This window comes from Colius striatus, chromosome Z (genome assembly GCF_028858725.1).
Source record: "Colius striatus isolate bColStr4 chromosome Z, bColStr4.1.hap1, whole genome shotgun sequence".
Taxonomy (NCBI): Eukaryota; Metazoa; Chordata; class Aves; order Coliiformes; family Coliidae; genus Colius; species Colius striatus.
The window spans coordinates 28,255,650-28,283,110 of NC_084790.1; the positions used below are offsets into that span (position 1 = coordinate 28,255,650).

At 41.3% G+C, this 27,461-nt stretch overlaps 1 protein-coding gene across 1 annotated transcript; it reads left to right on the forward strand.

Annotated features, from left to right (window-relative positions):
- Positions 1 to 3,110: 3,110 nt before the first annotated feature.
- On the forward strand, positions 3,111 to 26,523 carry REEP5 (receptor accessory protein 5). The gene is made up of 5 exons (XM_062018590.1): positions 3,111 to 3,294; positions 3,505 to 3,598; positions 15,341 to 15,479; positions 21,646 to 21,814; positions 24,022 to 26,523. The coding sequence occupies exons 1-5, from the start codon at positions 3,177 to 3,179 to the stop codon at positions 24,069 to 24,071; spliced, it is 570 nt and encodes a 189-aa protein (XP_061874574.1). The 5' UTR covers positions 3,111 to 3,176; the 3' UTR covers positions 24,072 to 26,523.
- Positions 26,524 to 27,461: the final 938 nt, after the last annotated feature.

Genomic DNA, 27,461 nt, shown 5'->3' on the forward strand with positions numbered 1-27,461 from the left:
TATAAGAAACAGAATAGAACAAAAGCAAAAAAAGGGAGTAGGATGATGAGAAAATTACAACCAGCACTTTAAGATCTCCCTCCCCCATCCCTCCTTTCTTCCTGGGCCCAGCTCACTGCACCTGATATCTCTACGTCCTCGACCCTCAACGGCTCAGGGGGGAAGGGAATCGGGGATATGGTCAGTCTCTCACAGATGGGCTCTGCTGCTTCTGTCTTATCAGATGAGCATGACTCCTGGCATCCTTCCCCTGCTCCAACACGGGGCAGTTGCAGGGTCCCTCTCTTAGGACAAGGCCTCTCCTGGGAATAAGTTTAATGAGCTGCTTTTGTCATGGGTTCCTCCCCACAGTTACAGCTGTGGATAACGGGTCCCTTCCTTGGGACACGGCCTCTTCCAGCCATAGTTTTAAAGAAGAAGATCACTGTCCCTGGCCCGGGGTCTGCAGTGAATTGGTTGGGTTCCTCCCACAGGACACAGCCTCCTCTGGCCATAGTTACTATCCCTGGCTCGGGGCCTTTAATGAAGTGAATCGCTGCCCCTGGTCTGGAGCCAGCTTTAGCAAAATATGTCTCTGCCCCTGATACGGGCTCATTATCAAAATAAGTCTCTACCACTGATGTGGGGTCTTTAAAGAAATGAAAATAAATCTCAGCTTCACCAGTTCTCTCCATAGAATGCAGGGGAGTGTCTGCTCCAGCACACCTCCTCCTCTCTTTCATCACTGACCTTGGAGTCTGCATGGTTCTTTCTCTCACTGTTCCTACTGCTTGCACCACCAGCCAGAAGAAGAAGGGCGGAAAAATGGAAGAAGACGGAGGAAGAAGCCTCTTCTTCCAGCTTCTTCTTAAAAAGTGATCGTGGAGGCATTAAATTGGCTCAGCCCCAGAAGTGGGTCTGGCTCAGAGCTGGGGAGAGTTTAGAGCAACTTCTTACTGGAGCCATCTTTACAGCCCCTTCCCCCTTACCAGAAAAGGCTGTCATGTCAAACCATGACAGAGAGAAAACAAAACAAAACAACACAACAAAAGACCAGAACAAATTCCCATGGGGCTTCTTGCACTCCTGCAAAACATGATCCGAGTCCACAGATACCTTCTGTTTGAGAACTATTCATGTAGAACTTAGCAGATCCTATAATTTCTCCACATCCCAGCACACTCATAAGCAAAAGAAGAGTCACAATACTTTCTGCATCCTCAGGTGATATATTAACTTAAGTCACTTTTGACCCCTTAGGCACATATTCGTATAAGATGGGGGAATTGCTACACAGACTTTGTCAATTGCTATAAAGACTTTGTCAAGTCTTTATACTTGACAAAAAAACCCAACCCAAACAAACAGGGTATCTCAGCAAAGTTGCTAACATTTTTAATGTTTCTGTATTTTAAATTCATTTAGAGAATTTTGTTCAGTTTGCAGCTGATAATTAATTCTCTCACAGATCTTATTAAGGACCATTTCTTAAGGACATCTGGCACTGTCCCTAGACCTTACTAATTAAAAGCAACAGCATAGCTTTACATGCCACGTAAAATGCCTGTCTCAACAGTCCGTATCCGTGTCCACACCCCCTCCCCCATCCTCCACAAAAGCCAAGACACATCAGACTGGTATAGCAAGCAAAGAAAAGGAAAGGAAGGAGGCTGGAACACAGGGCCTTGGAGGAAGCTCAGGGATCTGGGATTGTTGTGTTCTCAGAAGTGAGGACTAAGTGTGAACTAAGTATCGGATTTGTACCGATTTAGCCAGCTGGAGGTTAGGGAGAATTAGAGGTACAGAGGACAAGAGCAAAGGACAAGGTGAAACACAAGTAACGTCAAGGCAAATGTCCATTTCAAACGAGGAAAAAACATTTGTCTGTGACTGCAGTTACACACAGCAATGGGCTGTCCAAGGAGGCTGCAGAATTTCCATCCATTAAGATTTTCAGACTTCAGTGATCTAAACTCTGAGCATCACGATTCAGCTTTGGCATGAGCCCTGCTTTGGGCACAAAACTGGACTACATAACCTCCAGAAGCCCCTTTTAACTGTATTTTAGGATTCCGTTAAACAAAATGAGTGTTTAATTACAAAAAACAACCAACCAAATAAATAAATTTTCAACTTACAGGAGAAACGTTTTAACCAGGGTTACGGACTAGGTATTATTCCCCTCACCTCTGCCTTTAGTAAGACAGCTACTCGGAAGAAGAAAAGGTATTTCAGCAATTAAATAATTTAGTCTTAATGTCTTTGCAAGATGCCTCCCCCCAGAACATGGCAGCTCAACAGCACAATATACTATTTACATTTAAGCTTTTCTTAGATGAAGAGCAGGCACACACACACACACACACACAACATTGTGCAGAAGACTGACATGTATTTTCTGGAATGCCTGAGCGACACTAGTTTGAAAAAGGTGTAGGGAGCCTATGCTGAGGCAGATGCAGAGTCGTTGCTGGGAAGGGTGAGCCCAGCCAAGGAAGTTTCCAGGACTCATAGCCGATAAATTATATTTAGTTGGCAAGAACATTGTGCTCGCCATAAATTCTTGGGTAGTTACAGCTAGGAGCCACAGCCTTTGGGTTAGTCATGTGTCCTTTGGGCAGAAGTGCAATGATGCTGCCACATCTGAACTCACTGGTAACGCACACTACTTGTTTTGGGTTGTAACCTTCGAGGAGCTTTACGGGACTGGAGGTGGTTACAAAGAGGCCTTCCGTAGCTTCGTTTACCGAGGAGACCCAATACCCACTCACTTAAGTACAGAGCACCTGCCCTACAGGAATGTCACAGGCCGTCCTTCCAGGTTTCAAAATCGCAGATGGGGGCACGCCAGCTCCTCCCTGTCTCCTGTGCAGTGGCACGTCCCGCGTCCGCCTCTCCCCGGAAAAACGGCAGCGACGCTACGCCGGCCGGGCGGTGACCCCTGCCCTCCATTTCGCGTTGCGGGTCGGCTCCGAAAGCTTGCGGAAGATGGCTCCACGCTGCTGGCCGTCGCCTCGCCCCCGCCCCCGCCTCGCCGCCTCCCGCCCGCCGAATGCAACGGCGACGGGGCCGCGCGCAGGGCCGCCTCCCGCCGCGGCTGTGGGCGGGCGGGAGGCGCGAGGGGCGGCGCATGGCACTTGGCCGTTGCGCGCGCGGGGCTGCGGAGGTTGAGAGCGCGCATCGGCGACGGCCTCGCCATGACAGCGGCTATGAGGCAGAGGTTCGACCGGTTCCTGCACGAAAAGAACTGCATGACCGCCGTGCTCGAGCGGATCGAGAGCAAGACCGGCGTCAACCGCACCTACATCGCCATCGGTGAGCTCAAGCCGACACCTCGCCCTCCTCTCTCTAGCGCCGGGGTCCTACGGCCGTAAGGCGGGGGCGGAACGGGCCGAGGCGGCGGCCGCACCCTTCCCACTCCGCCTTGTCCTTCCTCGTGGCGCCGGCCGGGGACGCGTCCCCCTTCAGCGCCGTAGATCGCGGTCCTGCCCACGCTAACGGCTCTCTCTGCATTCTCTCCCGCAGCCGTCGTCGGGGTGGTTGCCGTGTACCTGGTGGTCGGCTACGGCGCGTCCCTGCTCTGCAACGTCATCGGCTTCGGCTACCCCGCCTACGTTTCGTGAGTGTTGCGACTCTGCGCTGCTATCATCGCATATGAAACGGCTGCAAAAATCGCAGCCTAGCACTGATGTACCGCCTGTCACGGTGGAGCATAAGCCAAAATGTTTTTCCTGCCCACCCTTTTTCCTTAGCGTGTATACAGGCACAAGGTGCTCAGTAAAGGTGGCTTCTTCGAGGCTTCTTCTACCTGGCAATTGCTGCGTAATAAGTTACGAGTGGGAAATGCTGGTTAGTTTCCGTGCTTGAAAACCGATTCCTGTTGGGTGTTAATGTTTGGACTTTGGATTCCCAGTGCTGTCATCTTCAGTGAGAAGCTGGATCCCTGTGTCTTACCTGCTGCTAGTAACAGCAATGAGAGTTGCTGGTGTAGTGGTGTTTGGTAAAACTCATACTCACCCTGAGGATGCTCCCTGATACCAGAAAGCTGCTGCTGCAGCATCAGCATATGTTTGATTTGAAGCACTAGGTAACGAGTCATTAAGGAAGGCTTTTTACTCCAAAACCACGTAGCTGCTGAGAAAGTGAAGACAGTGTACCTCCTCTTCAGTGCTAAAGATTTAAAAATGCTTCATTTTTCAAAGAAAGGCTCCCTTAGGTGTTTTGGTTTTAAGATGATCTGTATTTTTTCTGGGCATTAGTAGACCAAATAGTAGACCAAAGTGGGCTGTTCGTTAAGTAAGACCACAGTGGAATATGTTCCAAAAGACCTCAGAAATGTACTAAATAAATGTTCTGTGATGCCTAATACGTTCATAAAATGGAAGTCTTTCCTAGCTGTACTGCTGTGTCATTGAAACACAGTGTGTGGCTTTTAGATAACTCTGTTGAAATACGTACAGTCAGCAACTTTAAAAAATACATTCTCTGTAATTAGCTGCTAGGCCATACAAAATAAGGTTTTTGGGTTTGGGGTTTTTTTCAAGATGTGAAAAGATTGTGATGCTTTAAAGTACACAACACTTCTAAGTGCCGTTTCCAGTAAGCACTAATTTAGGAAATCATAGGCCAAAGAGCCCTGGAGAAACTTAGATTTTATTTTCTGTTAGGCAACTTCTTGTGAAAAGATGAGTTAAAAGATATTTTTTCTTTAACATGTGAAAGTATCGGTCAACAAAGCTTCAAAACCTTAATTGTGTAGGACTTACATTTATGTAGTACTTTGTGTCTGACCTTGGTCAGATTTAAACTTACATAGTTACTTTCTAAAATCCTATTTAAATGTGTAAGTTCGTTTTAAAAGGGCTTTTGGATTTTATTTGAAATCTGCCATTATGCAACAATGATGACTAAATTGATAATAAAAGCTCCTGGAACTCTGTGGGCAAGACAGTAACAAACCAAATGTGAATCGTGGGATTTTATCTTTCAATTTATTTTCCTTCCAAATCTGGAAGTTTGTTTTTTTTTTTTTTTTTAATTCTTTAGTCAGGTGTCTGCCCCTTTTCATATTGGAAGATGATTTAAAATGTATCTTAATGTGAAAAGTTACCTCCTGGCTGTTCCTACTGTGAGGTATTTTGGGGTTTTGTGGTTGGGTTGTTTTTTAGTAATGGTGCAAATGCCATTGTCTTTGGCTACAAATTTTACATAAGCAAAAAACTGTGATGAAATGCATGCAAGTACATTGCCAGTAATGATTTTTCAGATTCATACTCAGTTAATGCTTTCCCTTTAGCTGTCTTTTTCATGCTGAAACATTTTTAGCAAAAAATTATAATCCTACATGGAAATCTAATTTAAAACACATGTGATGTGCTGCATGCCAGTGTCTTCCAGTGGTAGCCTGCTGAGAGCGATCGATCACCTCCCCTTCCTGTCCTTAACAAGTACAGAGTACATAGCATTTTCCCCCTTTCCAGCGTGCATTGCTCTGCCTGCAAGCCTGCAGAGCCAGCAGTGGGTACAGAGGAGACATGAGAGCACATGCCCTAGTGCACACTTTCTCATGGTCCCATTCAATTTCCCCTTTTTTGGGAATGAGGTATGTGAGTAGGCAGTATTGCCTCTGCTAGCCCGTTTGGTGTTCAGGGCTCACTCTGACAGCAACATACCAGGACATCTGTGCTATTTCCTGAGATGGCTTTCAGTCTGGAGTCAAGCACCGTCTGTCTGACAGGAAAAGGAGCAGGAATACTCTCTGGTGATTACCCTTCATCCTACTATATAGGTTTCTTTCTGTCTTGGTGCTACCATGCCACTCCCCATATGTACAGCAGGATCTGTATCTTCATACAGGGTTAAGCTTCAAGAAGATAAAGCTGTATTACTGATGATTCCTGCTTTAATTTTTGCTGCTCTGGATCCTGTTCTGCAGTCAAAATGCCAACGAGTGCTCTCCCCAGCACTCATAAAGCATGAAGACCCAAAGCTTGCAAGCCACTACCCAGCGTGGTTTGTTTATTTCTCTCTTCCGTTTGATCTGTCACCTTTGAAAAGACAGCTGAAGAGCCTGCTATATGGACTAACAATAGTGAGATTTGCTTCCTTAACATTGGACAGAAAACAGTTTTCAGCTGTGTTAGATGCAAACAACCTCAAATGGTTTTGCTGTGGCTTCTGGAAGAGGTCAGGAGCCATAAATGGAATGTATTGTACAGGCATTTGATGCTTACACAGGTGTTTTAACAATGGATTCAAGCCTGAAATGTCTTGGAAAGATACTGAAAATTAAAAGGCAGATTGCTTTTCCCAGAGTTAACTTTATTGTGTTGTGAATTTGAACAGTGTATCAGTTCTGCCTTGGCAGTGACTGTTGTTTAAAAAGAGTACAAGAAAGTACTGGGTCAGGCTTTTTTTTTTTGTTCAGCAGAAAAGACACTCATGAAGGAGTGGGACAGATGCCTGGGTTCTGGGTCATCTCCAGTCCTTACAGTTTGAAACGGTATGCAGGCTACTGGGTGAGTGACCCATTAGGCATATTCCAAGTCTGGTTTGCTAAGATTTTACTTCTGTGTCGCCTTGGTTGCAGTAGCTACTGTTGAACGCTGCTTGCCTGAAAGAAAATATATTGGAAGAAAAAAAAACCCAACCCAAACACAGAGAGGGATGCTCTGTTGAGATTTCAGTCTCTTCACATGTGAAACCAGGACACTTGTACAAATGTACAGGTATCTGCCTGTCAGGCCTTGTACAGTGCTGTAGTTCCTTGTACAGTTCTGTAGGGAGGGAGCAACTCCCTAGGTAATGCCTTTTAGCTTCAGACAGACACAGCCGTTTCCCCTCTCCTCTTTTCTTGTTCATGTTCAACATTTGGCTTTGCTTTATGTAATTCTTTGGTGATTTTATGCACAGAGGAGTTTCTTGAGTACCAATACAAAATCCTTCCCAAAAATCTAAACCTTCTTTGGCTTGTCACTCGGAAGGGCCCACCTGAAGCTCTTAACGTAGGCAAAATTAAGCAGTCATTTTCCAAGTAAAATAACACATTATCTGATCATTTTCCAGTAAGTCAGGCTATCCAGATTATAGTTTGTCATAAATCCCTGACCTTATTCCCTAAAATTCTGTTAAGGTCCCTGTGATGAAGTACAGTAATTAAGTTGAAATCTACTATTAGTTTGCAGGGTTTTGTATTTGCGGGAGACAAGCATTTAAAAATTTACCATAGATGATAGTAGCAACTTTTTATGCTTTTAGCAAGCTTTTACTGCACAAGGTAATACTCAGACTAGTAGGTGGAAGAAATGAGTTTTAACAGTATATAAATAACATTGCCAGTATTTTCAGTGCTTCTCTAAACTTTCCAGAGTTAGCCTGTTTAAATGTAGCTCCACCATAGCCAGCAGTGGTTAACTGCCTCAAAAAAAATGAGAGAGTGCAAGCTGGAAGGGAGCCTTTGATGACTAAGAAATGTGTGCAAAGGATTGGAAATTTTAGAGGTGCTGTCATACTCGTTTAAAAATTGCAAAGGTGAAAACAGCTTTGGGCAGTAAAATGTCCAAACTTCTTACCAGTGTCTTCAAGGGAGAAAAGCAATATAGTACAGTCATGCCTCTGTCTTGCTAATTTTATGCTATTACTTCAGTTGAGCTGGTTTTACTGTGTAAGTGCTGCTCGTGTCATTTTAAAACAGGAAACAATCTAGATTGATTGTAGAGAAGTATGAACATTTTTATACAATTTGAGTCTTAATTTGAATATTGTCATGGTGTCTTGATCCTGTTTCCTAGCTGCATTGCCTGTTCGTGCCTCTAAAACAGGAACATTGCTTGTCTGTGGTCAAAATTCTTTAGAAAATATAAAATCGTTCCTATGTTTGTTGAGAGCTAAGGCAGCAAATTTGCTTTAACAAGTTTTGAGGAGGATGTTTAATTTTTTCCTTCACGGAAAATGCCGCATGATATGATAACATTCACAAGTAATGTTCTGCTGCTGCTGCGAGTGACTGGAGAGAGCTGGTGTGTCTAACCAGGTTCACAATACTTGGTATAAATACTAGCAGAAAGTTTCCACATGTGTCTGCACTTACACTGTTTCTTCTCCCAGCTGACACTCATCTGATGAGGCTTCAGACACTAAAAAGTATATTTTTACTTTGTGTATGTTCCACTAAACATGCTTGCTTTTTATGTTTCAGGTTTTAGAGTGGCATGTTTAAAATAAAAGCCACATTTTCAGCTGGTTTATACAAATTATGTGCTTTGCTTTCTAGAGATACAAAGTAGTTAGATGTGAGAGAGATACCTGTAGCAAAATTTTAGTTTCTCTTCCGTACCTTAAATTTAGGTTAAAAAGGTAAAAGTATTTGTTATACAGATGGTTCCACAATTAAACTTGTTGAAGGACTGCTGGTTTATGATTGATGTAGATACCATTTTGAGGGACTAAAATGGCATAATGAAGGTGTTTTACCTGACCTTTTTGGTCAAAATGCACTGCAGTACTGCATCTTATATGCACTCCTTTCTCTTACTGTTCTGACCTCTAGCAACTTGCTTGACATAGGCATACAGATTTTAAAGGAATAGTTAGTTTGACTTGTATCAATGGGTTTGCTGGAGGATATTTTAAGCTATCCTTCCTCCTGGTGAGTCTAGTGCTTCTGACATTTAATGTATGGTATTGCTTATGTGAGCTGGAGTGAAAAAAAAAAAAAAGATTGTAACAGTGTGGGTTATCGTTAGTTGAGTCTCTTGTTTTTCTTTTTGTTTTGTTGTGATGATGTATTCTAGTTACATTTTTAAAGTCTGTCTTCATTGTTACATTTTAAAACTTTTTTTTCACAGCTATTGAGACTATTTGACCAGAGAGCTGGCAACATCTTGCTCTGTTCCAAAGGGAAGGAAGCCTACTTGCCACTGTGCCTACAATGAGCATGATACACAGTTTCTAGATGAGGATAATAAGGCAGTCTTCAGTTGTTAGGAAAAGAAATAGAAACTTTCATGTGAAGGTCTGTGAACACTAGATAAAACTTTTTTTTTTTTTTTTGACTAGCTGATCTCTAAAGGTCCCTACCATTCTATGATTCCATTCTACTCCATTCCATTCCATTTTGTTGCTACACAGTTTAGCAGCTAGCACTGTACTCAGAAGGAAATTCTTCAGGTCTCTGCAAATCACCCTCAGCCCAAAAGTTGGTCCTCAGCTTAAAACTTGAATCCTTTCCCATTCCCCGAGTCAGTTTTTAAATTAGATTCAATAATTAGTGCAGTGGGATTTTTTTTTTTTTTTTGTAGTTTAAAAGGTCCTTACACAGCGATTACCTCAAAACAGTAACATTTTACTGAGACAAGTCTGAAAACATTACATCATCCTTTTGTGCTTTACTGTACATTTGTATAAATTAAAGCCCCACTATGATTCTTTGGCCAGTATGGCAGTAAACAGAACTGAAAAGCAGTAGCTGTAACAAAATCACAGCGAAATATAGTCTCTGCAGTGCTTTTTAATCTCTCTCCTTGCACCTTCAACTGTGGCTTTTCCCAAAGCTCCTTTACTGCACGCCACTTATCTTTCTTGCCAATGCCTTCAGCAAAGACAACCTGAAAGGCTTCTGTAATATAACCTGGGATGAGAATGGGATGAAGGTGGAAGGCTTTTAACTGATGAAAATGTGGGAGACAAAATGACAAAGCAAATACAAAAACGCAGGTACTTGTTTCACTGAAATGATGCAAGGCATCTTGGACACAACCTGTCAAGGAGACTCTGAAGTGAGGATGAAGGGATGGCACCAAACTGAGGAAAGTCCGTGTCACAGTGGAGTGTTGATCACAGAGATGTCTAGATAGATAGCTAGAACTACATTATTTTCAAATCATCACAGCCTACTGTAAAGAGTTAGGACAGACCAACCGAGTTAAAGATCTGTAAATATAGTGAAATTCAGGGATTTTTTAAGTCAAATGTGGAGCGGGAGGGGGGAAGAAGAGGAGTCATGCTTGGCTAAGACAATCACAGATATGCCTGCCTACTCATTTACAGAGCACAGATCAGAAAACTGAAGGCAGGATGTACAAAATGATCCAGTCTTCCCTAACTACAGCATGAGCATGGGGCATAACGAGAGGCTAGTGTTTTTGTCTTGAAGTTGTAAATTTACTGAAGAGTCATCAGGTACACTTTGTAACTTGCAGGGCTTTGAGTGATCAGATGAGATAACAGCCATAAAATTTGGCATTTATTTCTGGCTTGTACCTCTGGACTCAGCTCAAAAAAAAAAAAAAAGCCCAAACCAGACAGCTCAAACTTATAACTGGTATCCTTATAACATGCTTATTCTTTGAATACTATGTGTGTGAATTAACTCCAACAATGATTTGTTATGCCAGAGCTAATTCAGGAGTTTGTAATAGTCTGTTCTTGTACAGGAAGAGATTTTTTTGTTGTTGAAATGAGTCAGGTGTTCTAAGTGAAAGAACTCAGCTTGGCAACCTACTAAAATTAGAACAGTATCCGTTACTATCAGGTAATGGGATAAAGTAACCACGCTTGCTCTAGAGTTCAATTTGACTGATTCTAGGATACACACAGTCAGCATTAAGCCCGCACTCTGATACTGCAGCTACATAACTGATGTGAGCCTGGGGCTACTGGAGAGCACAGCAGTCTCTGCTCTTCCCTGTTGGCAGCACCAGGCTAGTAGGGTTATTGGCAAACAGATATAACTAAAAATGAAATTTTTACTTGGCTCCCCATCTGTCTAAAGTTTCAATGCTGGCCCACGGCAGGCCATTTTCACTGCTGGACAGACATTTGTTTTTAAAATAACTGAGCTATGATTTTTGCCATCCATGTTTTACCAACTGTCTACTGGAAACCGTTTCTAGTGACTGCTCTTACCTCTAATGTGCAGTACTACAAATAGTTATTGGAGGCTTCATTTGAAGCCTACTACAGTTAGTGTGTAAGCACTGTATAAAATCCTTGTGATGTGTGGTTTCTATACACACCTAACACAGAATTTAGTTAAACCAGTATTAGAAAAAAAACCAAAAACCTGACAATATCTCTTTAAGTTCTTCTTGAATCTGAAACTTTAGGCTTTTGGATGCTCCTTCCTTTGTTAAGCAATCTTATTTTTACATGCTAAGGAGGCTGACTTATTTGCTCTTGCACCATTTAAGTAACCATTACAATAAGGCTGCCCGAAGTTGGGTTTAATGCCAGTGCCTCTTGTTCTGTATCTTTTTACTTATTGATGAATTTTTAATATCAGACTGATTGATTCATGACTTAACATGGAGAAGAATAAAATAATCTTGAAGTATGCATGTATGATGTGTCTCTTAAGGTTTACTACATTGTGCCAGGATAGTAACTAGTAACTTAAAACTCCAGTTTAATTCAGTTGGGATGTTCACATACTCAATATGACTTACAGTATGTCCGTGTTCTTGGTTAAGGAGTATTTTCTGTGACTTACCATTGAAGTAATATGCAAGTAGCAAGGGCTGCAGAACTTTTTGCCTTTGTGTTTAACAGGAATGTGTTACCTATATCAGACCATTATAGAGGAAGGGGAAATGTACTGTTTCCTACAGTGTGCAAGAAAACTCCACATGTGGATTTAATGCTGTATATCAGCTGGTTAAATCAGATGGATTTTGACTACTTATAGTACTGCAGCTTGTGACTATCTGAGCATTAAAATGTCTTGCACATGTATTCCTTTCAAGACATCACCTTAAGGAACTAGAGGAGCAGATGGTGAATGTTCAAAGGGAGCACACCCATGGCACTGCATTTAGAATCTCTCAAAGGTCATCTGTTTTTACAGGAGAGAAGATAATGGAGCATGCATCATTAACACGGTGATATGCCACCTGCCTTTTGCCACCAAATTGGAATTTCTAAACTTTTTTGATGAAAAATTATTTTCATGATTACTAAGATGAGTTTAGTACAGTTAAAAATTAAACAGTGCTTCCATAAATCCATGGATAGCTTCAGACAGTGACTGGAAAGCAGTAAAACTGTTAGTGGTTTCACTGCAGAGTGTTCTCTCATGCATACCAAGTTAGTGTGCTTATGGTGATAAAATAAGACTTCCCCTCTGTGCCTCTAGTGGAGAAGTCATCAGCAGAACCATAGAAATTCACACAGTGAACCTCTACAGGAAGTTTTCCTTAACTCTGAGAAACTTTGCAATTAGTTCTTTTCTCCCATTTATCCAGCACTCTAAATTTCCTATTAGTTAGTTATTCTTTTCCTTTAAAAGTATAGTTTCACATCTTGAAAACTGGTTGGTAGCCCTCTCCTTACCTCCTGTGTTGTTTGGGGTCCCCTCACCTAGCAGTATTAGAGAGGTGTGAGCACAGAAGAGATTGGTTTATGGTGGGAGGACAGGCACAGGTGAAGTTGGCACTGCCTTTCAGGAGACTGCCTGGACTACCGTTTGCTAACACTGTTGTTAGAAGCAGCTGCAAGCAGACCTGCTGCAGCCCACTGGTGGGAAACCTTCCACTGTGCTGCTGCCTCACAACAATGCCTTGGAGTACATGTTATGGGGTATGGCAAGGGCTGTTGCTCTTCCCGTTGCAGGACAGCTTCTGGGCAGCCACAAACTCTAGTGGAAATAATGCTTCAGTGTCGGATCCTTGTATTGGATTTCAAAGTAATTCAATCCTGCAGCTCTGCCAGTTCTCTTTGCGTGTGGTGAGGTTGCCTGTGCTTTTACTAAAACATAAGGCAAGTCACGTGGTTTCGTGTTTTTTTCTTTAATTTAAAAAAGTAGGAAGTCACAGAGTCCAAAGAGTTTCTCAGTTCACAAACCAGGAAATGTGCTCACAGCCAGCCGTCTCCATGCTTTTGATTTTGTAGAACTCCTTAACTCTCTTTTTCACAGACTAAAAGAACTTGCATTCATAGATGCTGCTTCAGCAATGAAAGAGCTGATATTAAAGGAAAGAATTATAAAATAATTGAAACTAAAATAATTGAGTCTACAGATGTTAATCTTACCTACAGCATGAGTGGAGAGGACAAATGCTTTTTAATACTTTTAAGTTTCACATTAAATTTCCTTCTAAAACCTTTTACAGTCTGTCATGGTTTAGCAAGGAGCAGCTTTTGGCTTAGTAACAGGGGGAGCGGGTTGCAGTGAAGACCCGGTAAAGAGTTTGCGGACTCTCCCCCCCGGCTCCTGGGTTCACACCCACCTCCGGCCCGGCTGGGCCAATCTGGCGCCTCTGCCATCACTATTTAGGGGACGGGAATTTGGAATGCGAGTCAGGAGGTGTAAGAGTGATACAAGATGGAGGCGACCACGCGGACCCTTCAGCCAGAGAAGGAGGAAGGAAGGAGAAGCAATAGACCAGAGACCCCTCTGCAAGCCGTGGCGAGAATACAAGCTGTGCCCCTGCAACCTATGGACACCCATGGCAGGACCGAGAGTTACCAGCAGCTCCATGTGAGTGAGCCCGGACGGGCGAGGGACTGTGTGGGGAGACGGCCATGGCCCAGGCCGTGCTGGAGAGCCTGTGTGCCACAGAGCAGCCCCACACGAGAGGCAGAGAGGAGCTGCAGCCTTTGGAATAAGTGCACGTCGGAGCAGCCCGTGCAGGGCTGCTGTGTGTGTGAGTTACCCCACGGACTTGCAGGGAGGACTGGTGTGGAGTTCACCCGTCCTGAGGAGGGACAAACGGCAGAAGCTATCGGGAACAGACTAACTGAAACCCCCACTGCCTGCCCCCCCGAACCGTTCAGGGGGGGACAGGGTAAAAACCCCGGGATCAGGGCTCTGAGCCCGAGAAGAGGGGAGGTGTGGCAAGAAGGTGTTCTTAAAAAGGCTGGTTGGACTCTTCATTGATGTATTACTCTGGGTTGTTTCATTTTGATTATGTTTTGGGTTTTTGGGGGTATGTTTTAGTTGGTGTTGCATTAAATTATTTTCTGTTTTCTTCCCCAAACCGAGTGGCCAGGTCTGTTTTGTCCTGAACCTTAAGTGGCAATTAAGCCCTCCCTGCCCTTAGCAATTCTCAGCCTCTTTGGTACTTGAGGCTAATCGTGGTCTTTGTTCCCTGATGGGCCTAAACCATGACACAGTGCTAATCTGGAACTTGCCAAATCCAGAGGCTCCACTTCACTACTTTTACTGAAGGAAGCATACGTGTATCTTTCTTTCCACTCCATACATTTAGAACTGTTTAAACTTGAACTACATTCTCCTAGCAGTTGAGGTACAAAATCTCAGCCAGTCATTGTGCAGGAAGGCCAAGACTTTATACTAGAGGTTGCTCCACCCTGCTTGTAATACTGTAGTCTACATCAGAATTTGCAAGTCCTAAATTTTGCTATAAAGCAAAACAATTGGTAATATAGTCCTCACTGAATGGGGTGGTGGGTGCTCTATCTCCTCTGCTTCTATAAACCAAGTGCTCTTTCATAGTTAGAGCAAATCCTATGGTTTACCTTTTCAAATAAGAATCTAGTGTGGGTGATTACGAGTAAAAGTATCTGAGATTGACTTAAAAAACCTGAACTAGATTTAATTTTTTTTTATGTAGACATTGTTTGTACCAAGAGCTGTTGTTCTGTTGAACAGGCCTTTCAGATTCTGTAAAGCTTAATTTAAAATGCTCTTTGTTGGAGCTAACACTATGAAACAGTACTGACAATTTATATCCCTGTAGGATGTCTGGAGAACCTAGAGTTGTGGAGCGCTGAATGGACTGCTGATGTTCACACAGAACACTGTGCAGACCTTGTATGTAGACAGGGTTATCCCATTTCAATAACTTAAACTACTTGGATTTTTCTTTTGAAACAACAACTCTGTTTGCTATTCCTACTGCCAAAGAGAAAGGATATTCACTGTTAGATGCAGGCAAGGCCACACAAGTGATATAATCACTGGTACCCAGTGGGATCTGCCCATGGGATCCTCTGTTTCCGCACAGGCCTGAGAGCCACTCAGGCTGTTAGATGGACCATTAATGCTTTGAGGTACAAGAATCTTCTGGTCAGGATTACCACAATGTATCCAGAACTGGAACTTGGCTGTTTCCTCTCTTCCCTGTCTCATGAGCAAGGACAGGATGCTCATGGTTTTTGTTTGTGCTTTTTTTAGGGGAGAATATATTTTCTTTTTGAAGTCTGACATGTAGGGAAAGGCTTTGCTATTCAAAGATCTTGGGAACATTGTATGATAGATACTACTTAATTCTCTTCTTTAGAGCATATAAAGTAATTAAATTATGAAAATTCACATGCAGCAACAAATCAGAGTCATAAAAACTTTGCCATTATAAATGAGACTGTTGCTACCACCCTACTTATTGTTTTGTTTTCCTTGCAGAATCAAGGCCATTGAAAGTCCCAACAAAGATGATGACACGCAGTGGCTGACTTACTGGGTCGTGTATGGCGTTTTCAGCATAGTGGAGTTCTTCTCTGATATCTTTCTGTCCTGGTTCCCTTTCTACTACATGATAAAGGTACGTTAGTTCATATGACCCCTCTCCTAAAGTGAGACCTTTGATAAAACTGGTTCGATGTCTTTGAGAATGACAACAGATTTCCTTGGAATCATTCCTGGGTCACACCTTATTTTTAGATGCTGGTTACACGTAATTTAGCACTATGAAAGTGATCTGTTTACAACTGATGGTTTTGTGAGGCAAGAGAGGGAGTTAGGATGGGTTACAGGTAAAAGTCTGGCACGTTTTAGGAAAAAAAATTACCGATGTAGCTGTACTGTGGAAAGTCATTTCTTTGTCATGGTGCTCAGGTAAGTTTGGGCAAAACGATAGAACGTGATAAAACATAGAGTGGCTCTATTTTTGCCTTAAGCTCAACAGTGAAAGTGGAGAGTAAAATCACAGAGGCAACAAAAGGAGGCTTTATTATCTATGCTGTTGAGCACAAAGAAGGAAATTGCAACATTAGAATAGTTTAATCATACCGACTTTGTTTTTAATTGAGTCTACCTCCCTGAAAGGAAGCGATAGCCATCAGAGGAGCTTATTGCCAAGTGGTAGTGGGTAGTCAGTGTTTTGACTACCAACAATAATTTGCTTAACATCTTCCAAGCTTTGTTTGTCACCTCAGGTGTGAATGTATTGTCAATCAATTTGAACACATTAAATTATTCTAGGAGGCAGCCAATTACCATGTGTGCTGTTGGATAGAAGACATTCTAGCTTGCTGGACAGTCAGTTGTTTAGCTTAAAGAACTCATCTGTGTTCTGTTTGAATGAGCTTGTTCTGTTCCTTCTCTCTTGTTTTGTTAGCCTCGTATAGCCCCACCTAAGTTCTTGAAAGGATTTGCTTGCCAGCTATTGTGGTGGGTCATTTAAAATTTTAACGGTAAGGTCCAATGTTGGCAGATGTTTTTTTTCCAGGAAATCCTATATTTTAAAGATGAAAATTGACTTGGACAGCCTGGTTACACTTCTGGATTGTTCCTTTAGAATCTTTAACAGTCATCATCGGTGCAGTTATTTGGACACTAATTTTCTTACCTCCATAATTAAAAGCATATACTTAAGACTACTGCTTCAAACTAAAGATACTCTGGCCTATCTCACAAGGTTAATTCTCCTCCTCCCTTATTTTTTTTCTTAATAATTTTTTTTAGCTTAGTGCTTTTGCAAGGTTTTTAAGAAGAATCTGCTAGTTTGAAATTTAGCACGTGTGTGAAAGTTTTACTTTTTTGATATATTTAGACCAAGCCAAATGGTGATCAAAGTGCAAGTTATCAGATCTGAATAGTATCCAAAAGAGAGTGCTTATAGCACTGAAAGAATCTGGTTTTAACCACTTAGTTACTTCACTTTATCAGCATCAGTATGCAGCTTAGCCAGATTATAACTTTACCCATTGTCTGCATTGATGTGTAGTCACAGTCTGAATTCTTCCAGTGTGTTTTCTTAGCTTATTTTCTAACTCCTTGGTGGTTAAAAGACGTGGCAATGTTTTCTTCATGCTAGCACAGCACTCTTCAGAAGAACATGCAACTGAAATTCAGGTTGACCTAGTAAATAAAGACCAGCCACAAGTGGCTCTGAAAACACTATTTCATAATGATCTCAAAGGTCTTTTCCACCCAAAACGATTCTGTGATTCTCAGTGCCATATTTACATGTGGTGATGGCATCAGCAGAAAGGTGCTTTTCTCAGCTCTGCAAGAGCAAACACAAGAAAGCAATTCTGGTAAGTGCACAGCTTTCTGTGGTAGGTGTTGGAGGCACATGGAAGTCAAATATTTACTCTCAGAAGGGGGTAGTAGAAAAGGTTTACTTTTTTTATATGAAAGCAGATAGAAGGTGTTGTCTGAGAATCAGAAAGCATTGCTAACTGGGTGGAAGGACGAAAATTATTCCATGTGGGGAGAAGGAGGAAGCAGGCAGCTTTCAGCCCACTTATGAGTACGTCTCTTGTAATGTAGTTTATGATATCTCTACGTCGCTTTTATGATGTTATGAAATAAAGCCCCAGATGTGTTGTTCATGTAAATGTCAAGCTCACTTTCATTTTCCAAATATACTGAATTTGTATAGTCACAGTTATTTGAGACAGCTTGTAGCTTCCACTCCAGAATGAGTTGTAGCTGCTCAGTATTTTTAAATACCTTGACGTGCAGGGCTGAGACACTGATCATAGATGCTTCCATATTCCCTTAATTGTGGAGCGTAGGCCATATCACCTCAAAGCTTTCAGCACACTAGGAGATTTTATAGGTAGAGGAAAGGCGTGTTCAAGAACCTTTTTGAAAATTATGTGATATTTACATACACTTCTTTCCTCCAGTTGAAAACTGTTTGGAAGTATCTTGGGACTTGTGGGTTTTTTGTAATGCCTGCTCTTTCTGTACCTGCTCTTTTTTCCTCTGAAGCACAGGATATACATGCAGCTCATGATTTTGTATGTGGTATGTTTATCAATACCTATGTTAATTATTTAAAGATGTCTTTGGCATTCAGGTATTAAAATACTTTAGGCAGTGGAAGTAGTAGAGGTCATCGTCATGGGAGTATTCTTGGCAGTGGGAAGAAGACACTAGCATTTCTGTCTTGAAATATTAGAATGCTATTTCTGAGCATAATCCCTAGCAGACTTGTCACATTGGGTGCATTATGCAGGGTGCTGCTATGAGGCACTCAGCCAAATGAAGCAGGAGGAGTTGTCACTCTGAGTGTAGCAACATGTGTGCCAAAAGTGGCACTCTGATTCTGCTCCAGAACAGAGATCCACTCCTGTCACCTGTGCACTCCATGCAATTAATTATTGATCTTTGACTGAAGAGCTGCTTCACTTCCACTAAAATTAACACTCTGTTTCAATGACTGCAGTTGTCCCTTCAGAGTGTGTGGATATTTGCGGTCATATGAGGTGCACCTTGGGTTTTGATAGTCTTCTGTCTTGTAGAAGTGTACTGGCCACAGGTACGCTGGTGGAGTTTCTGCACTGCGACCAGCTCTGCTGTGGTGGCAAAACCAGCTGTGTGCTGCCAGGGCAGGAGCAGCTGCTAGCACCAGGTCCAGGGGTTAGACCCAGCACAGGTTCCCTGCTCTGGAGAATCACCAAGAATAGAGGTGCATTGTTCCACTTTTCGTTTGGTTTGGTTTGGTTTGTTCTTCCAGTTAACAGTTTTATCACTCTGAGCTTTCTGGACCTTTTTACAAAGCACCTTAATAGTCCATCTTAGTTCAGTTTTGCAAGAGACAAGGGAAAATAAACCACGTTAACAGTTGTCTGACAACTTTCAAGCTTTGAAAAGACTGAGATTTGCAAATTTGCTATGTGTCCTCCAGAAAATTCATGCAAACATCTGTTTCAGTACACTTCAAAAGTAACAGGTACTTGAGAATTAATCTTCTTAACTATAAAAGATTTTATTTTTTTTCCTTGGCTAGACTGAGACAAAATTTTAAAATCAAAATGACTAATTTTATTCTTAGACAAGAAAAAGGAAATTTCAACTCTCTTATTTCATTAAAGTTGGACTTATAGCTGAGGGATTTCCTAAAACATAGGAGAACCAAGTCACATCTTTGTGTACTGGGGCAAGCAGAATAACTATCAATAATTGGCCAGGTATGCTTCAATAGGAAATAAAGTCAATATACTTTTCAGCTTTTAATGAATGTTATACTTCTGTTGTATTAAGTTCCAAATAATAGAAGCTTTTGAAAATTTACACTCTTTAACACTTTTTGCCTTTATTTCCTTTGACCATGGATAATGATACTGTATCAGTTGCTACTTACCGGTGCCAGATTTTATTGGGTGTTGAATTATTTATTTGAAATCACTGATAATGTTCCTGTTAGGCATTCTTACTGATGGATACTTGATTTTGAAAAACTTTTATTTGCCTTCTGGGCAAATGCTCCTTTAAGTCATTCTCTCCTGACACCATGATTCAGTAGTTAAAAGCTTAAAGCTTACCTTAAAGGGTGGTAAATGGGTTTGACAAAATCTTCTGTAGAAGGCAGCTGTTGTCCCCAGGCGTCAGTGATCCTTTTCAAAGAGACAATCTGTCAAGGTACTCCAAATAGATAATTTATCTAGGGCAAGGAGATTGAGAAGTGGCCTTAAAGAAAAAAAGAGTTAGCAGTCCACTCCAAAACCAGCATCTGTTTTCATTGTCCCCCAAATGGGGTTTGACACCTGGTGTGCAATAAGCCAGTCTACACAGTTGAGATGGTGCTTTATTTCATCTTTGTACAAAAGGTGGGTGCTGGAGGCTCATTCCACAAAGCTAGCACACCACACAAAGGAACTCTCATGTACTTATCCCATTATATGACTAGCAGAACACTCCTAAATGTGTGCTTGTTAGTTAATGATACTTAAATTATTCAACAATTACCATTCCTTCTGCTGTTGGTTAGTTCTACTTAAATTAGCCTTGCTTGCCATGTAAATTAGCACCCGTGCTCCTTGCAGGCTATGGGGGAAGGCAGGTGGTTTTTGTCTTGAATTGAGTTGGTGGTCATGATCTGCCCCTGCCGCCTTTACCTTTTCCCAGTTACTGCAGATTTTTGCTGACTTTATGCTCAGTAAGCACCAACCAGCCCTTGATCCTTCTGAGGCAGGAGGTTTCCCCCTTATCAGCGTTTGGTTGTTCTTCAAGGATACAGACCTGGCAGGTCTTATACAAAGGAATCAGACTTAGCCTAGGCATTAACTAATCAGATTTTGCTTATCCTACATTTTCAACTTATGTGAGTCGTGGGGATGATTTTTTCTGTGGTGTGCATTGCAGTGAAGACAAGGCCAAAATTTTACAGGTATGGAGAGCAGAACCCACAGAACATTCAACTTCAATATCCTTTATTTGAGGAAGAATAGAGAGATGAAAAAAATATTTTGAAGGCTTCCCTGAGGAAGACTATGTGGTTTTCGTAACTGAAAAGGGATTTTAGTCTCGCTTTTATTTTTGTTAAGTTCAAATCAGAACCTTTATTTTAACGTAACTTACCTTGACTTAAATCACCTTGTAGCAGTCAAATCATTACTTAGGATTTTCTTATGTAGTAGCAAAACAAATACTGGATGTGGTTCTCCCTTTGCAGTTTTACAGCAGAAAATCAAAAGGATGAGGAGAAGAGACAGAAATGTCTGGCTAGGCATAGTGAAATTCTGAAGGGATATTGTGATCAAACTTATTTCCAGGAAATGCTTTTGTGCTATGCAGTGTACTGCAAACCTCATACATTAGTAAGACCTTGCTTGTGTTTTTAGAATCACTTTCAGAAGCTCTAGCACATGCCTTGAAACATCTCTTCAGTTGCTGTAGGTACTGCTATGAAAGCTGGAAAATTAGTGAAATACAACCTATTTAATTAAATGTTACTGTATTTAAATTTAGACTTTTAAGCTGCTTATGGTTTTACTGCAGTTTAAATGTGCTGTGGGGTGGGATTGATTTTGCTTTTTCAAAAGGAAGATTTGTGTTTTCTCCCTTTCCTCTCAACAGTGTGAGGAAATGATCAAACATCAAAACAAACACATTTTGGCCGAGGTTGAAGTGGTTTTATTTTGTGTTTTAAGAAAAGCTTGTCTGTGAAAAGCTGTTCTGCCTTTATTTTTCTGGAGGTACAGAAGAATATTGTACTATTTCTATCTGGAAAGAACTATGTGGCTGCTGAGAAAATTTGCTTAAGTTTGTTGCAGTTTTATCCTGTGAAGTCTTTTTATATGTACTTTTGGAGCTTCAGCATATTCAGTTAGGCCACTTCCAGGCCCTTAAGTGTTTTGCATAGCTACCTTTTTATTGTGTTTGACAGTGTAAGGAGCCAAATAAAGGTGCTTTGGTAGCAAAGACAGTTATTTGTCCTGAATGAAATAAATAGCTGTTTTTCCAGTCACTTTTGTGAGACACAAAAGTATTGTCCCACATAGTGGGGTGTTAGGGATTTTTCCACAGAAAGCAGATGGTGCTGTGAAAGCTGTACCTAAACTCTGCCATCCAAAAGCATTACCCAGCTTGGATTATCTTTCCTCCTTGTCACTTCAGCTTTGGGATGACACAAACTCCCCTGCTGCATTTTCAGAGCAGGGACGCAGAGAGGAGAGGGTATGTTTTTGCTGGGTTTAAATGATGTACTTACCCAGGCCGCCTTCTACTTACGCAGATGCTCTTGTTCCTTGCAGTGTGGGTTCCTGTTGTGGTGCATGGCTCCAAGTCCTTCTAATGGGGCAGAGTTTCTCTATCATCGAATCATCCGACCTTTCTTCCTGAAGCATGAGGCTCAGCTTGACAGTGTTGTTAAAGACCTGAAGGACAAGGCTGCAGAAACTGCAGATACCATCACTAAAGAAGGTGAGGAAAAGAGGAGTCACTAATCACTAGTCACTAATCACATCAAGTAGGAATAATTTCCCTGGGTGTCTCTGGTGTTACAGTTAATAATCATCAGTTGAGGGGAAAAAAGATGAAGAAGACAATGTCAATTATAATGGAGAATTTAAGTGTAGGTGAAGATTCCCTGAAAAGAGGATAGGAGTAGATCTTACTTTCTTGGGAGTTCAGGTATGCTGGAACAAGTGCTAGCTGCATGAGTGGGAAGAAGTGGCTATTTAGTTTGTGTGTCTTCCCACTGTACATACCAGTGTAAGTATTCTCTCTAGAGGCTGGTCCAAACATCCTCACAACATACCATCCATAAGAACAGTTATTGTTTCAGTGTATTCTGTATCTCCTAAAATGCCATCCTAAATCACTGGTTTCAAATTTCTTTTGAAGGGAGATTGACTGATAAGATACTTCAAAGCACCTTGGTTCTCCGTTTCCCCAAATAATGCATGCAGTCTTACTTCCTCTTTTAACTTCAGCAGTTTTCCTGTTGCTATTTAAATGTTATGCCTTTCTCAGCTACACTTGGAATTTTTGCTGCATGACCCTTCCTGAATCATTTTTGTTAAACAAGCATCTTGAGTAATGCTCTTCCACTTTCCACATAGGATTTTCTGGTCCCTATTTTGTCACTTAGTCTTTTTCCTGTTTTTGCATCTAAAGATTTCAACATACCTGTAATTTTAAGAAGTCATTGTGACATTATTACTTAAGTGGCGTAGAAATTAAAACATATTAAAAATCAGCATTGTTAAGGAAAGGTATAAAATCAAGGCTCACAGAGTGGATACAGCTGTTGCTGCTATGTGAGGAATCCACAAAACAGCAATTCCCTGCAAATACCATGGAGTGTGGAGCAGAGCAGAGGCTCGGTCGTCAGACTCTGTGACGATACACAGGAACGAGATGGTCCTCTAGAACTGATAAGCAACATTTTTGGTACCCTGAGCAAGGTCTGTCAAACCTTGACAAAATGCTGTCCTAGTGCCTAGTGTCATTTTAATATCATTTTAATACTAAAACACAGCTCCATCCCAAAAGTCACCCGCCTCCCAGGTGCGACCACTCCTTCTTGAGTCTGCACCCTGAATTGTTTGTAAGCTATACCTCTAAATGTGAGGCAAGAGAATTGTACACCAATCATAATAAACGTATTTATGACTAAAGTCACTCAAACTCCACCTTGAAGGTGAAAAAAGCTATAAAAGGGTTAAAGAAAAGCAGGGTACTGGGGGGAAGACACCATCACGAACAAGTCAGGGAAGATCCCTCTCAAACTGTCTCTGACTCCTGCAGATGGACTGAGCCTCTCTTCCTCCCTCCCTTGGGATGCCTTGGGTGAGACTTTAAGTACTTCTGCGGGAAACTTAGAAATCTCTATAGGGAATGACTCTTTAACTTTGTAACTTCACAAGCTGTATTGTTTATATATCTATTTTTTGCACATGCTTTCTTTTGCAGACAGTCACTATCCCTGGCAATCCATAAGAACCTGTATATCTGCTGCATTAATAAAACTGCACTGCTTAAGTAGCCAGTCATCACAGTTTATTAATGAATACGACCAGACCCTGGAGTGTGACCATGCTAGTTCATGAGCATGACTGGACTGAAGGTGCAGTTCACTATCAGTGAATCCAGAGTCATGATAGTTCACAGGAGGTGAATGCACCTGGACTGGTCGTGGCAAATTGGGCATCACTCAGAATTTAAACCTAGCCGCACCTAACCTCCCACCTCAGTGAGGAGAGTTAGAACACAAGGGGGTTTATTTTCTGCCAAACCACTCTGTCCCCTTTTAATGTGACAGTCATGCACACACATGTGCTTGTACACCCCCCATTAGCTTTTTTCCAGCCCTGTTTCTTCAGCTTGGTAGTGTAGTTCTTGCTGTAGATGTATATACCTCCTGACACAGCTTTTATTCACATGTAAGACCTTTAAGTCAGTCTGTGCTGTTTATTGTAATGCTCCTTGTTTCTGGTTTATTCTTCAAAAACTTCTATGTGATCAGTTTTATCACTCTGTTTCTGTGTATGTGTGTTTGTGCCCACAAAAGCTGTGATTTTTCTTGTGTGACCTGACAGGAAGATGGTTTTATACAGCTCAAGAACACTGAATAACTACTTAGTCTGTAGGCCCTGAAGGTTAAACTTGCTTTTGTTTTCCTGCAGCCAAGAAAGCGACAGTGAACTTGCTGGGTGAAGAAAAGAAGAGCACTTAAACTGTTAAATGGATAAAGTTTCCCTACCACCTCCTTTATGAAGCTTGATGTTACTGGGAACTGTGTTTTAATAATATTGCCTTGGAAACGTTTTGGTATATTAAAAGAATGTGTTTTAAGTTTGCTTACTACTTTGCTGTGTCTGTATAGAAAGTCAGCATTTTTATTTAAAAGCAATGCAATGGGCAGCATCTGAAGCTTAATGAAAATATTTTATTCATCTTCATGCAGAAGAAATCCTTCAGTAATCTCTCTCTGCAGTACATAAATAAAAAGCGTGTATCCCACAGGCTCTGCACTTTAGTTGTCTCTTTGCATATGTAATTACTCTTAACACTTTGACGGTGGTGTCTCTGGTAACGTGAACCTGTTGTATAATGAAAACACAAGTCTGAGCAAATCTTGAATGTAGAGGGAGTTATTGTGAGAAATGGCATAGTGGGTGTGTTGCCCACCGGTAACATTGTAAGTGATGCAGTTACATGTACTAGGCACCTGATGATAGAGATTATTCACTGTTGCATGTTTTCTTGTAACACAATATTTGGTACCATGTGTGTATTCTTAAATGGATAGATGCTAAATACAGGAAAGAGTAACTTCATTCAAGTGATCAAGCTTCTATTACCGTGAAGTAATTTGCCAGAAATGGGTGCCTTAAATTGCACACGATTAGCACAGGATGACTAAAGTACCACTCCTTGCCTCCTCTTGCTAAAGAAAGTTGTCATCTAAAGTTGTTGAGTGCCTTTTAAGGCCACACTCTAAAGCACAAACCACCTTTCGCTAAGGAGTGTTATCCTTACAAACACTTTTTCCTAAAGTCCTGTTCAAGTATCAATTGCCTTGGGTGTCAGTCCCCAGAACTGCATTGTTACTGGGATGGACTACAACCTCCATGATCTGCTTCTGCTCATAAAAATCTGCACTCTCTGCTGACTCTGCTAAGAACAACTTTACATGAGCATTGAAACTTCATGAGTGGAGACGCAGTTCTTTGGTGCAGTTCTTGACCAGCCAGTAAACATGAAACCAAAGTTGTTAAAAGAGAATAAAGCTTCCAATACCAATCAATGGAAAAGATATTAGATCTGATTTTATACTTGCTTTTTCACACTGCAGTACTTTCAACAAATTCAGCATGAGTTATGAAATCTCCTGTTCTTATCTTCCTGCTGACATTTCTTTAGAGCCTACAGTGATGCTATGACAGTTCTTAACTCACAGAACACTCAGAAGGTAAGCTTAAGCTTTTGATATGATAAAAAGTGATTTCTGGTCAAGAATCTTAAAAGATTTTAAATAGACTTTAGAAGACATTTGTCTTTCTGCAACAAGTGTGAATTTTCAGATGCAAGAACTGCAAAAAAATGAAGCACATGGTGCAACTGAGCAGACCAGGGTTGCCTTTCAGAGGCCACATGTTATATAAAGAGATGCAAAAGTGTCTTGAATAGACACTTTCAGCTTTAATCTGGAAAACACAGCCCTTACACATGTCAACTTGTGGAAAACTTAGGGAAACGTGAGACCCACATTTTTTGCATAATTTTCCATAGGAGAGCCTGCAGTTCATTATTTGGAGGGGGAAAAAATGACACATTTTGCACTCTTGTGTCATGGAAAGACACAGCTAGTCTTTCCACAGTGACTTTTTGTTACATGTGGATGTGCTGAACAAGGTAAAATTTACAGCAGAATTGTAGACATGAGTCAAATCTTGAAGTGGCTCACCATTGAACTGGTTTAATTTCTTGTCTTAACTTCCTCTGTCCCAAACTCATGGAACTTTTTTGTAAGCCATACTAAATCCTGTGTTTTAAGTACCACCAACTGTGTGTATAGCAGTCATGTGGCCACTGTAAATTACTTTCACCTCTTGAAATAATAAGTTTGTTTTGGTTTTTGTAAAGATACTTAATGGTCTACTGATTAAGGTACAAAGTGCTACATACCTTACTTCTCTAAAAGCTGATGATAAAGCTCAATGAGGTCTGTAGTCAAGACAACTTTTTTTTTCATTTCTCGTGCTACTCAGCAGTTCCTCTACTGTTATCAATGGGGATAAAACATTACATTACATCTCTTAGAACTTAACTGTTAGGCTTCAAAGCAACTTCTTGTCTTTCCCACTTCATATTTCTTGACCAGCAGCTAAATTCAGTGCTCCTTTTTCAGTTTTCTACTTGAAGTAGAGCTACCATCTGATGTTAACAGAGCTTGATTTTCTTGTCTGCCTTGATGCAAGTAGAAAGGACTGAATTTCTGACAAGTTATCCTTTCCTGCAAGTAACTCCCCTGGGCTGGCCCCACAGATCCGTGCTCTTCTCACAGCCATTGTCACATCTATGTGCAATTGTGTTGGTACACATATCTGCTCGGTGTCTGTGCTGAAGTTGTAATGTGCTAAATAAAAGTGGATACAAATAAAGAGATTCTTGCAGGACTGCTATGATGCCTCAGTATTTCTTCCGTGTCCCTCAACACTGAAACCCAGTTGCTTTAGGAAGGCAGAAGGTCTTTGCAGGATACTGACTTTTTTTTTCACCAAACATCATTACTGGGAAACTAGTAGAAACCTCTCTAAAATTTAGCCTGAAAGATGTACTTCTGCTTCTTGACTACATCTCGGCTTGCAACCGAGCTATTGTGGAGCATCAAGCCTTCCTTAGCATAAGAGTTTGGCATGAACATCTCAAGGGTCAGCACCAGAAGCAGTTGCCACTGCAGCACAGCCCTTGCAGGTGTTGTGGCCTCACATACCTGAGGAATCATCAAGGTTTAGTGTTCTTTAGAAACAAATACAGAGAGGTGCAAAAGGTAAACTACAGCGATTTCAAAGTTTTTTTCCTTTGGCCACTGCTTTTTCTAGTGTTCCCTAAATGACCTGAACAAACAGTGCTCCATAGTCATGGGCAGGTGGGGGGGGTTTACACTTACAGCTCTTTCTGTTGTCAGGGTAAGCAGGACCTTTCTTCTGCTTTGTCCCTGTGCATTTCCAGACCTGGGGGAAATGGGAGGAAAGTTCAGAAAAACATTTCATAAAACCTGCAATGATTACAGCACTGCTAGTGATATTAAAGTGAAAACAAATTCTTCAACAGAGTTAACAAAGAACAGAAACTCCTGTAAAGAGTGTAATATTTGTCAGGTCAAACACAACTTTTTTTTTTTTAGATTTGATAAGTTTAAGAAAGTGCCTGGAGTTTGTGCTCTCGTCTTATCAATTTTGTTTAAATAGTCTGAGAATCAACACAAAAATATTATGACTAATTCCTTAGTCATCTCCTACACTCATTTCAAGCTTGGCCAACAATAACTTCCTTATGCAAAGGAGAAAGAACAGTTTCAACAAAAGAAATTTCAAATTCTTGTAGACCATAAGAGACT